The sequence below is a fragment of the Clupea harengus genome, chromosome 19, assembly GCF_900700415.2.
Source record: "Clupea harengus chromosome 19, Ch_v2.0.2, whole genome shotgun sequence".
Taxonomy (NCBI): Eukaryota; Metazoa; Chordata; class Actinopteri; order Clupeiformes; family Clupeidae; genus Clupea; species Clupea harengus.
In genome coordinates, this window is record NC_045170.1 from 17,844,831 (window position 1) to 17,857,737 (window position 12,907).

Below are 12,907 nucleotides of genomic sequence, written 5' to 3' on the forward strand. Positions count from 1 at the left end.
CTCCGTTGCGGTTGGGTGAATGATTATGGTGCTCTGCCTGTGTGTACAGGTGCTCCCGCTGGTACTGGAGCACAGTGAACCCTCACCGTCGGTGTAAGTACACCTGTCAGGTGTGGGAGATGCAACCAAGCCAGCCAGAGCAGTCAGCGGCGGTCAAGGTCCACTGCCAGGGCAGCAACCAAACCATCGCCCACGGCCCAGCACCACTCCAGGGTAAGCCTGGCTAAGTATACTACTTTAGACATTGGTGTGTGTTTGCATGTGTGTGCGTGGAAATATTCTGCATACCAGTCAATTTTGAAATTATTTATTTTTTTCACTGGTTAATCATTCCTAGCTTAATTTTTTTTTTGAGGAAGTTATAATCTACGTATTTGGGGATTTTGTCTAAGCGGTGTTTGTCTCTGTAGCCATGGTAACAGAAGTAGACACAACACCGCAGCATGTGGAGATTCCTACTGGCACTCAGTCACCAAAAGCCAAACATGATGCTGGATCCAAAACTTCAGGTTTTACCCACTCTAGAAGGCCAGTAGGAGGATTATCCAGACCCCTGCCTTCCCCAGGTGAGCTCCTCTGTTGATGGAAATATCCACAAATGATGTGTGATATGAGGTATGATGCGTGTTGTGATATTGTGGTGCAAACACTTACCGGTTCCTGCTTGTTGTGCTCCAGGCAATGCAGGCTCCAAGTCCCATCACATCCTGACCATCAGCGATCTGGATGAAACTCGACGACCCCGCCGTCCTAGTTCCACCCTGCGGGGACGTAACTCCTCTCCCCTTAGGGCTGAAACCGGCTCGCTTCTCCCTAGGTCCCTCCCCTTCAGCTCTCCAAACCGGTCTTCGTCCTCCTCCCCCACGTCCCTCGCCACTTCAGGACTCTCTCCTCTTCCTTCCGGCAGCCTCCCTTTGACCCTCCACCTCTCGCCGAAGGTTCCACAGCCATTCCACATTGACCAACCAGAATCAGCCGAGGTGCCGCAAGACTTCCTGGCCTCGTCGGAGCCGGAGGACGCCGCTGTGATGCCTACCAATGGCGTGAGTCCTGAGCGGTACGCAGACGAGGAGACCGTTCTCTTAGTCGCAGATGAGCTATCTGCCGACCCAGATGCTGATGAGGACACCGTTATACTGGTCACAGACCAGGGAGCACCGTACGGACACTTTGATGTGGACACGGATGACGTAGTAGCCTCGATGCTGAACACCAAGCTAGAGTTCGACGAGGCCCTGCTGCACGAGAACATGGTGCTGCAGTACAGAGCACACACAGGGGGGGATGAAGAGATGAGAGAAGGAGGAGATGAGGTGACCCAAACTCATGAGGAGTTGGTAGATGCATGTAGGTCAACAGGCTCCAAAGAACCTTCCCCTCCCAATTTGGCGGCGGAGAGGTCGCGGAACGACACCTCGGACGACGAGGACATGGACCACTATTTGAATTTCTCGAGGACTGTGGTTTTGCATGAGGCGTCCAAGGACGCGGCACCGGCAGGCCTGTCCTGCCTTCCTACCTCAGGGACCATCTCGCAGCTGGACGGAGCCGACAACGAGTCGGAGAGCGACGCAGGGGAAGTGCCAGGGGAAGATGACTCTCAGGGACTGGGGCAGAGCAGCCAGAATCAGGAATCAGAGCCATTGGCGGGAACTAGTACCAGTGAAGAACACGTTAGTACGGTAACAACATCAGCAAGTCATTCGAAGATTTCTGCTGCGGCATCAGTTTTATTATCGTCAGGATCTGTAGCTTTTGCAGATCCTCAAAACTCTGTTTTGCTGGACCCCAACACTGGTGAGTTTGTATCTGCAGATAGTGGCTTGATAGTAAATTTGACAGAATGCAGAAAAGATGCCCAAGATGGCGACTCCTTAGTTAATATGGATGAAGTGATCTCAATGCCCATCTCAATGCCACAGCCAGTTGTCAGCCAGTTGCCAGTTAGAACCCGACCTTTATTCAATCCAAGGGTGCGAGTCATTGAATCCTCATCTCCACCAACCCACCTAGCTGTGAACGCACCACACCCTTCTCCTCGACTTCAACCTAAACAGAATATAGTTAAGCTCACATTTCCCGCGAGTAGGTCTCGTCCGATAATCCCATCTACCTCCTCACCAGCATTCCGTGCTGTACCCCTAAAAGATCCCGTAACCGCTGCCCCAATTGTAATCAATGGTTTTGGGTCACCTACACAAGAGAACAATATCCCTAGGGGAAAACCGATTGCCATTCGCCTGACTAACCCAAAGCAGCCCTTAGACCAGCAGGGACGTGTTACGACCGGCACATCTCAGGCCCCTCAGATTCTTCTGGTCAATCGTTTCGGTCAGATCCTCGTGAAAGACCCTCAAAGCAACACCTTCCAGAGCCCCAGTGCAACATCACCCTCATTAAACAACATTAGCCAGATCGCCAAGATCATCCACAGTAAGAACGTCCTGCCACGACAAGTCCCAAAGATTCTGGTGACCCCTGTTTCTTCACCGTGCACCGTGGCACCTCAAACCTCAAACGTCACCACACACATCATCTCTTATACCACCAGTAGTAGCTCAGCACCCCCCACTAACATCTGGATCCGAAAATTAGCCAGGCCCGACGCATCACAGCAAATCACTCAAATCCAAAGCGGGACACCCTCCAGTGTCAGAGTGAATGAGGTCACCATTCCCCTCCGAGGTCAGAGTCAGGGAGAGATGGCTCAAGCTATAATCGACAAAGCCATGGCCAGCCACCGTGAAGGGCTCTCCTCTCCTAAGCTAAGCCCGTCCCAGTTCACTGTGCATCCTTTCCTGAACAAACTGGAGTCGCCCCAAATGATCGCGACACCGCCGTCTGCACTGAGGAGAACCAAGCCTGCTATCCTGACCAAATCGGCTTCCCAGGTGCGGATAAAGAAGGTGTCGTCTTTGTCTGAACGCATCGGAGTGAAAAAATGTCGGACTGATTTTCTGCCACAGGCACCCCCTACTGCCAAGGCGGATCTCATTAGCAGCGCAGCAGCTTCTAGGTTAGAAATCTTTCCGTTCATGACTTGATTTTCATAATATTCTACCTTTTGTATTTACTGCTGTAGAAAGTATAGTATTGTATAGAATAGTATCATTATATTTTTTGTATTTGTAGTGTACGATGTAGAATTTTGTTTCATTTTGACCATGAAATGTAGTAATTCAGTTTCTTATCACACAGATCTAGCGGCGTTCGTATAAAAAATCCATCAGCGAAGGATATCTTGGAGCTTGATCAGCCGAAACCTGACCGTCCTGAACAGCCAAAACCTGACATCCCCAAACCAGTAGATAGCAAAGTGTAAGATCTGTCAAGATATCTCAACTCTGTCATTGTTTGATTGTTGTGTCACTGAATCTAAACTGAAGACTTTGTTCTATATGCATGATAAATATATTACCAGCATTACCGTGGTATTTGCCAGTACTCTAACAGTACTCTTACCAATACCTGTCACCAGGGAGACGACTAAAGATGTCCGACCAGCTGTCCCCCAAGGAGCTAACGGTGGTCTCCCAGCGAAAACCCACGTGTGGGTGAGCGCTCGAGAGGGTGATCTATCTGACTGGGGTCCCTACTCAGGTGCGTTACAGACCATAACCTTGTAGAACTTTCTAGAAGCATGGAAAACAAATTAGTTGGTTTCCTGGTGCAGCTCCCTCTCTCTCGTCTCACGTCCTCCTCTTTCTGGCTATCCTGTCAGGGTTGAGTTCTGATGAGGATTCTCCGCCTCCTAAGCGTTCTCCCAGTGAGTCACCGAGAAAAGACCAGCCTCGTCTGAGCTTCATCATCACCAGCGACGACGGCTTCAGGGTGGAGGCCGACAGTATCGAGGGTGGGTCTCTGCAAATGCTCACAAACCACACCTGCTACTGCATTTTCACCAGTGCTTCAACTGTTGGGTTATTATTGAGTCTGCCCCATAACGACTTATTTTAAATCTGTTTCTCTGTGTCTCTTATGTCTTGTTTTCCCTCTGTCTCTCTCTGTTCCCTGACCCCCCCACCACTCTCTCTCCATGGTTACCCCTGCAGTGGCATGGCGAGCTGTGTTAGAGGGCGTCCAGGAGGCGCGGATCGGCTGCGGGATGCGTCAGCTACCCGTGAGCGTGCTCAGCGGCGGCCAGCTGCTGGGCGTGGTGCACAACGCCGTGCTCTACCTCCTGGAACAGCTGCAGGGTGCCGCCAAGTGCCAGAGCCACCGCTTCCGTTTCCACCAGCAGGAGAAGCCCGAGGAGGAGCTACCCATCAACCCCAGCGGCTGTGCTCGGGCCGAGGTCTACCAGCGGTGAGGCCTAGCTGCGTGACCGACTACTTTAGCCAGCAGGGCACAGGGCAGCAAACAACAAAGCAAAGAGTACAACTAGACAGGAAGATGCAGCTGACGATGTTCATGGAGAACTACAAAAAGAAAAAGTTGTGTCTTGAAGTTTTTAGTGTTCGTGTCATAGCAACGTCTGTGCTTGTTTCATAAACAGAGTACATTCTACAGAATGCTAACTAAAGGATTTTCATCTGCACTGCAGTGTTTATCTGCAGTGATGTTTTATATTCTGCCGACAGCCTGTCTCTTCAGCTCCCTATCAAATGGGAATTAAACGTGGCAGAATAGGCAATAGCAGATATCTGAGTCTAGTTACATTTTCCATTCTTCAATGACTAGTAAAAACTGTTTAAGTAAATTAAAAAACAGAGGGGCCGGTTAACACTTGGTAGTCTGGTAGTCTGACATGCCTTGATATTTTTTTATATTTTTCCTAACTACAAACATTGATGCAAAATGCCATATATGATTATATTCTAGAAGACCTCAGCAATAATAACATGAGAGTAAAAGGCAAAAACCTACTTTCAGAGGTGCTCCAACTTTGTACAAAAACACATTGTTTCCTTCTATCTCACACCTGAAGCCTATCATATGCATGGCTCTCTTACAATACAACAAAGCAATTAGTGGTCTGATGAAAAGAAACTAAGGCCAACGTGTATGCAGAAGAGGGGGCATTGAATGTTTCATACCTCTTAAAACTCACACCTAAAATTTGTGAAATGCATGGCTGTCTTCTACAGGAAGTCCACCTTTGACATGTTTGACTTCCTGGCGTCTCAGCACCGAACGCTACCAGAGAACACGGTCTACGATGAAGAGGAGGACGACCTCCCACTCAAATCCACCAGGTTGGCGTTTAACCTGTTGAACAACTCATTCTGAGAAAATCTCTCTTTCACATGGCACACAAGTTCCTATTTTTTCACATATATTTTTTTCATATCTGTTCTTCTCAACACTCTTAAGCCCCATTTCTCTCCTGTTAGTCTCCTCTTGATCCTATCTTCTCTGTCCTGACTTTGTAACATTGTAGGTATAGTTATAATTTGATCTAACGGTGCTATACTCAGTGAGATTTTTATATATGAAATGGTTTAAGTACATCCTCTTTGTGACCCGTGTCCCATTCTGAAGTACTAAGTTAATTTCATTTCAGTTCTCCCAAGTTTCACTGAACCACTTCATCTTCCCACAGGCGTGCCACCAACAGTGAGCTTCCTGTGGCCATGAGATTCAGGCACCTGAAGAAGACTTCTAAGGAAGCTGTTGGGGTCTACAGGTAATGAAAGTAGCCTTCTTAATATGCCTATGTACGACAAATGAATTGCTATAGGGAATTTGTCAGGACACCGTGAGTTCCACCCCAATATCAAAAGACCTGCTGCAATATAACTAATGCCCAGGGTGGATTCTGCACAGGACATGCAGCTGTCCTTGTGATCCAAAGCAAGGGACCACTAGTTTTGGCACCATCCTCATTCATTTTGAGAGCATATGATCATGTGAAGGACAGATAAACACCTGTGTCTTTCCCACTAGCCATCCAGGACATTGCCAGCTATACTGCCAAAAGACACCTGTTAGTGTGTTGGCAAGCTTCTATCAGTGTCAACTGGGCTGTTGGTGGTGTTTGCAAGGTTTTTGTATGCGTTTTAGGTAGTTAGCTTGCTAGTTTTGGAACAGAACTGCTGCTTTAAATAAGGCTCTGTGAATGGCTCCATTCTTGTTCATCTGAAGAACCTTACTGGATCTTATTTAGTGATGTGGTTTGGATCCATTCAAAGGATCTCATGAGTTCTAGCCTCTGGTCATGATTGAAGAGAATATGGCTAAATATGGAAGTCATCACTTGACACTGGTTATTGCTTCCAAAATTAGTTGGAAATGCAGTGTTGTCTTTAGAACTGTATTTCTAGATGGAATCCTATATCATACATCCTATACCACAAATTCATTTAGTGGGGATATTTTTAAACGTAAACATGAACAGTAAAAACTAGTATCTTGTAAAATCTTGTATATACCTCAGTATACTGACCGTTTTAAGGTCCTTACCTGATCTCTCGCTGTTTCTTCTCTTCTTTCCTCAGGTCTCCCATCCACGGACGTGGTCTTTTCTGCAAAAGGAACATTGAGGCTGGCGAGATGGTGATCGAGTATGCCGGGAATGTCATCCGCTCCGTTCTGACCGATAAGCGGGAAAAACACTACGACAGGAAGGTTGGTGCATGAAAGACTGAGCGGTGAAGCTTGTCCATTTGTTCTGTAGATCAGTTACTCCGAGCAAAAGAGAGAGAAAATAATCCGTGGAGAAGGATATATACAAAGTCTGTCTCTTCCTGCTCTCTCATTTTCTTCAAGTCCTGAATTATCCTCCCTTTCTGCTCCTCACAGGGCATAGGTTGTTACATGTTCCGGATTGACGACTTCGAGGTGGTGGACGCCACAATGCACGGCAACGCAGCGCGCTTCATCAACCACTCGTGCGAGCCCAACTGCTACTCTCGGGTCATCAGCGTGGATGGCCAGAAGCACATCGTCATCTTCGCGCAGAGGAAGATCCACCGCAGCGAGGAGCTCACCTACGACTACAAGTTCCCCATCGAGGACGCCAACAGCAAGCTCCACTGCAACTGTCTTGCCAGGCGCTGCCGCCGCTACCTCAACTGAGGAGGCACTAGCAAAGAGGGAAGAGGAAGAAACGGTGACGACAGAAGGATTGGGGAACTGGAATCGAGTAGCGTGCTGGTGGAAGGCAAGCTCCTTGGTGAGGTTGTAGACTGGTGAATACCCTAGATCCATGTGCTGGATTACCTCACAGTCTAGAAACCAGGAGTTTGGAGGAGGTACACAGAAGCGCACAGAATAAGCAGCGTGGGGGCTACATCGAAGGCTGGGATGGGATGGGGAGGTGGGACTAGGTGCCGGGTTGTCCATTGTTTCTTGTTGTAGAGCACTTAGCGGTGAGATGATTCAAAGTGAGCCTACAAGCCTGGGAGACTTACGCAGCAGTCAGCATGGGGCTAATCAGCATGAGGTTGTGGCACTGGAGGATTTTGTGTTATACTGATGGCCCCTTGTCATATTGCCTATACATGTGAAATGAACGTCTGGATTTTCTTCCCCCTCCCTCAGTCTTTCGCTCATGCTGTTACGGTCACCATACTTTTTTTCCCTCTATAAACTTTCTCCACAGATTATTTCCCTTATTTTGTCTTTCCCACGTTCATTGATTCCACTCAAGACTCCTCCATCTTCCCTAGGACTTGTTACCTCTTTTTCTAACTAGCTGGCTATGTGTGCTTTACTTTTCTGAGTCTAAGAAAAATTGTATGTCCTTTGCTGGAGCGCCACCTTCTGGACATTGCTGATAAAAGTGATGGCAAAAACCCTCCTCTGTCCTTCATTGGGTTCCTGCTTTATTGAACCCACAGACTTGTGCAGACTTATTTGGACAAACCAGGTTCAACATCTCAGACATAGACACATTAGAAATGCAGCTCTACAACACGGGACACAAACGGATTCAGCACTATTTGACATTTTGTTGAGCAGCTATATGTTTTTTGGGGGGATTTCTTTTTCTACTGTAGTACCCTTGACTTCAGGGGGAGTTAAAAATGCAGGAAAGATGTTTTTCTTTCTACTGAAGACACTTTGCTGTTCACGGTGACTTTATTTGATGTAGGTGCTACTCCAAGACTATCCACATCTTTACCTGTGAAGTAGACGCAGTTCATGAACAGAGACTGCTTTAATCCTGCAGATGGTCTTGTTTTGTTTTTCTTTTCTCTATGACTGCTGTGTTTCAGACAAGCTAACCGAGGCCCCCAGAGTCGACCTGGCCCTTACGACTCCAGCTCCCCAAAATAACTTTATTATTGTTTTTTTTTTTAATGTGTGTCATAGTGTTTGTTCGTAAACAAAATACAGTAGGGAACCTTAAAGTGTTACAATACAGCATCCTCACAACAGCCATTTTTTTCCTTCCTATATTTTCAATACCAACAGCTAGGCCCTTGTGTGGCCAATCTTGTCAAGATGTTACTGAAGCCAAAACTGGCCTCAATGACAACCAGCAGACGCAAATCACATCCACCTGCCCCCAAACTGAAGGTCCTTGACTCTATACATTAGGGACCAAGATATCAGCGTATCTCCATTTCCTGCTCTGAATGGAGAGGCCTGTGGTGGTGAAGAGGTTGTTGCATGCTTTAATGGGGTGACCCCTTTTGATAGTCCAGAACTCACTGAGTCAGGTCTGAAATGTACAGCTGCACACACTGAAGTGTTAATTTTGAGGGATATTGAGCGTGACTTACCTGCTGTTCTAGCACAAATTTGAATTTTTTTTTGTTTGTACATAGTTGTCTACAGAAATTTCCTAACTTGTTCAAATTTTTTACGCACTTTTTTAATTTATGATGCTATGATCTAAAATAAAGATGTTAATGATGTTTGACGAAAACTGTGTCAGTGTTGTGAAATAAAATCAGAGGTTGAGGGAAACGGGAGATAATGATTCAGCACGTTATAAACTGAGATTTAAGATGATTCATCAATCTGAGATCTGGGATGATTCAGTGCTTCTCAGCATGAGATTGATGATAATGGAGCAGATAAAGGATTGAGAGCCTCTTAGTCCTTTCATGCCATCCCTGCACTGGAATATGGCTGAGACTCATGCCAAGCCTGGCCTGAATAAACACCACTGTGTGCTTTCACCTGGTTTGTCATCAAACAGCAAAGGTGCAAAAAAAAAAAAATACACCGGTCTAATTCCATGGGTGGACAGTATGGAGTGGGGGTGTATGAGCCTTATAAAAACACAAACGTGGTACATATTGCTTTGGTGTGCTCTATCATGTCTCACTCATTACTTTGCCTCTCAAGGCTTGATGTAAACATTGAAAATGCTATCTTTCATTGTGTTTGACTTCTGACGTCAATAAACTTTTGCACACTGTACTTTCGTACAACAGTCATGCGCAAAGTGACGTGTAATGTGAAGGAGATTAAGCAGACTGGGTCTTTAAAAGCCATGTTAGAGTGTTACTGTCAGGAATCGCAAGCTTGCTAAATTTTCTGCCTTATAGGGATGACCTATTATATATGACTTATGTCCTAATCTATGTAACCATATTAAATGTTCGGAGAGTCCTTTGGGGTGTATGACCTCCCTTTATTCTGGTGTTACACTTCATATGCCACTAGAGATAATGTGAAATGACTTAAACTTTCAACATCCACCTGCAAATGACTGATGATGACCACCTTCTGTTACACCCAGTATAAATAAGTACATAAGGCTTTACCCATCTGATTTATTCCGGTATAAAATGAGCTGCTATGCAGCATGACACCAAGATCTTTTTGGTAAGTGGTAGTATGCGTGTGCATGCATGCATGGTAGGAAATAAGTTGTGTTGTAATAACTTGTGCTGGTCTGTGAAGCAAACTGTTAATGTATGTTCTCTGTGTGAGTATTGATTTGATTGCTGACCTCTAAACCAGCAGGCACTTTACCCTCCAAGCCTGATACCTTCCTATTGACTCACTGCATTACATAAAGCTGAACTCAAGCTCCTGAACCTCTGATGTTCCAAAGGGTCCTCAGGCAGCTTTTACAGGCTACGGTAAGGTTCTCACTTGTGTTAAAACTTGTTTTTCTCATTATCAATGATTTAAAACATTTTTTTAAAAAATGTATTAATGATATTATTGCTTGGGTAGATTTTGTTTTGATAGTTGTTTGGCAGTCATCTGCCTCCTGTCATCATGAAGAAGCTGCTACTTATCACAGTCTTCCTGGCAGTCCATGCTGTCGGTAAGCACTCTTAGTAACCCTGACAACGATGTTGCTCAATGAAACAAACCATCTTCAGATTCTCAGCTAGTCTGTGGCACCATGTCTCCAGTTTAGTCATGAGTGATATATGAGTGCACGCAACGTCTTTGTTTATAGAACTATTTAGCAGATTCTGAAAAGACTGGGCCTCATTCTCGAACGCAGTTAAGAAGAATTTAAGAGGAATTTCTTCTGAATTGGATTTAGGACAACATTTGGCATTCATGAAAGTTTTCTCATCTGGGATATGCTCTGAACTTCAGAAGACTTTCCGAACTCGAAATAGCAGTCGTAACTCGGCCAGAGTTTTCTCAAATGCGATTCCTTAAAAAACCACAAGATGGCCCCGTGGGCCATCTTGTGGTTTTTTGAGGAATCGCATTTAAGAAAACTCTCCGTGTTAATGAATTTGTGAGAAATCGTTGGTGATTGCGTTCACATCAACTCTACAGATCCTCGGATTAAAGTATCATTAACAATTACGTTTCACATGTAGGCCTATAGTCATGATTCTACGAGGCACCGAATAAATAAAAGGACTACACCGGAATGCTGCGCTCGTCTAGTGAGCGTCGTTTGGCACTGCCGTCTGTGCAAGTACGGCAATCCAGAATTTTCAAGTAGTTCCACGTTGGTGGAACGAACTGCCTAGCACTACCAGAGCAGGCGCGTCCCTCTCTACCTTTAAGAAGCTTTTGAAGACCCAACTCTTCAGAGAGCACCTCCCTTCCTAACTGGCACTTCGACTAGTGCTTAACTTGCACTTATAGCAGTTACATTCCTGCACTTCGTTTTTATTTCCTATTTCGTTTTTCTATTTCTTATGTAAAGTAGTATTTATTGTTACACTAGGTCTCTATTGCTCTTAGCTTGACTGTTCTATCCCTTGTACGACGCTTTGGACAAAAGTGTCTGCTAAATGACTAAATGTAATGTACACGAACACTGCAAATGTAAGTGAATAAATAAATAAGCACTAAACTCAATCACGTTGATATAGCTATAGTGGAATAGAATGGACACATCTACATCCTGCAACAGTCCATCTCTGCACCGTTCAAGTCATAGACATATCACTACGGTTGCGTGCCCTTATAAGGAGCTGGCAGGGCGTGTATGTATGCAAATTCAGGAGCACGAGAACGCGCTTTCAATTTAAGAAAACTCTTCCGGGGGAGCACAGCCCAGAAAACTTCTGCTGCGTAGGACCACATTTTCAAGCGTGCATGAATTTGGCGGATGTCTTTTGCTTACGTTGTTTTTCCGAAGCCCGTAAGAAATATTTCAGAAGAAACTTCAGAAAATGTTCGAGAATGAGGGCCACTATTCTTGGAACTTTACATCCATCTAATGAATCCGATGCCACATAGATTGTATTGGTTTGTGCAGACATTTTTACTCCTTGTGCCTACTCTCTTTTAAAGGTGTGGAGAGTTTCCGTGTCTCAAGGCAGGCAGAGACCCAATCCCCCATGGTGTCCCTGTGGTCTGTGTATGACCAAGCCATGGAACATACCGGCAAGGCAGTTGGAGAAGAGAACCTTGCTGCAGCTTTAAAGTATGTCTTGGCCAAAGTGTTCCTCCACTCTCTTCTGTAGTACTGAAAGAATAAAGACAAATACAGACTGTTGTATCCCAAGCAAACAGTTGAAGTTTGTTGTAAACCATATGATTTTACATGGTTAAAATTCAGTTAAAGTAAGCGAGACTAGTGCCCCAAGATTAAGATGGTGAATCAAATTGTGTTTTCTTGTCTCAGAATGGCCACTGACACGGCAGGCAGTATGATAACTGCAGCAAGCGGGCTCCTAGATACCTTCTTCAATGGACCCTAAAAGTACCTCAGGACATATAGTAAGTCTGCTCTGTGTTTGAGTAGAGTAGGTCAGTGTCAAAAGACTAATGCAGCCAAGTCTTTCTGCATAGTATATAGGATGCCTAGTCTTGTTGTGTAATTTCTGCTTTACTACAGTTTCTTGTAATTATTAATAATTATTTCTTGCATGTACTTTCAGGATTTCTCTGGTCCCAGTGATGTCATCTTTGCTGAGCCAAAAAGGATTCCAGTGCATATCTCACAAATGATTGTAATGGAATCCATTCACTTTGAATAAGACTGTCAATGGGATTTTCTTTTTTTCAAGATCAGTTTGTTTTAAGTATTAAAGTCAATATGATGAATAACACAATGAAGTCATCCACTTTTATTTAGGCACAACGCCCTCCTTCACAAACCACAAAACACATTTAAAAGGAGTTCTGACTGAAGTGAAGATTGAATAATGAGAGAATATTGACTGGTGTACTTCCAGACAAATGAATGGCTGTTATGTAGAATAACATGAAAAACATCTCTGGGGAATTTATCTGTAGTGTAATGCGCTTCAAAATGAGACATTATGGGAGTCCCTCTGAGCTGCACCAGTTGTCTGTACTTTGAGATACATATCTGTGTGTACAGGCCTCATCGACACCATCGGAGAGGGTTTTCTCCTGTGCAGGTCATGCGATTAGTCAGGAAAGGTGTCGCATTTTGCCGGAGAAGGCAAATATGCTGATATTTCTACAAAAGAATTGCTGAAGTATTGAAGCTGTAGTGTGTGTACAGAGTGTGTGTGTGTGTGTTTTTTTTAATTTATTTGTATTTATTTAAGTATAGTCTAAACTTTTGTTAACAGTTCATATATTATTTAAGTGTTAAGTTAAAAAGTAT

The 12,907-nt window shown here is 44.9% G+C and overlaps 1 protein-coding gene and 1 long non-coding RNA gene across 8 annotated transcripts in view; both read left to right on the forward strand.

The window, feature by feature from the left end:
- kmt2ba (lysine (K)-specific methyltransferase 2Ba) overlaps nt 1–8,815 on the forward strand; it is a 36,957-nt gene extending 28,142 nt beyond the window's left edge. For all 7 annotated transcript variants that reach the window (XM_031586713.2, XM_031586715.2, XM_031586716.2 and 4 more), the window contains exons 27-37: nt 50–213; nt 411–566; nt 679–3,016; nt 3,199–3,318; nt 3,479–3,600; nt 3,722–3,853; nt 4,053–4,305; nt 5,088–5,195; nt 5,543–5,626; nt 6,438–6,567; nt 6,742–8,815. In XM_031586713.2, the coding sequence (XP_031442573.1) occupies nt 50–213; nt 411–566; nt 679–3,016; nt 3,199–3,318; nt 3,479–3,600; nt 3,722–3,853; nt 4,053–4,305; nt 5,088–5,195; nt 5,543–5,626; nt 6,438–6,567; nt 6,742–7,017 (3,883 nt within the window). In that variant the 3' untranslated portion in view covers nt 7,018–8,815. The remainder of the gene's footprint in view (nt 1–49; nt 214–410; nt 567–678; nt 3,017–3,198; nt 3,319–3,478; nt 3,601–3,721; nt 3,854–4,052; nt 4,306–5,087; nt 5,196–5,542; nt 5,627–6,437; nt 6,568–6,741) is intronic.
- A 2,631-nt stretch (nt 8,816–11,446) lies between these two features.
- LOC116225101 lies at nt 11,447–12,387 on the forward strand. Its single transcript, XR_004165910.1, has 3 exons — nt 11,447–11,752; nt 11,954–12,048; nt 12,210–12,387. It is a non-coding gene; the product is annotated as an uncharacterized LOC116225101 (long non-coding RNA).
- The last annotated feature ends 520 nt before the right edge of the window (nt 12,388–12,907 follow it).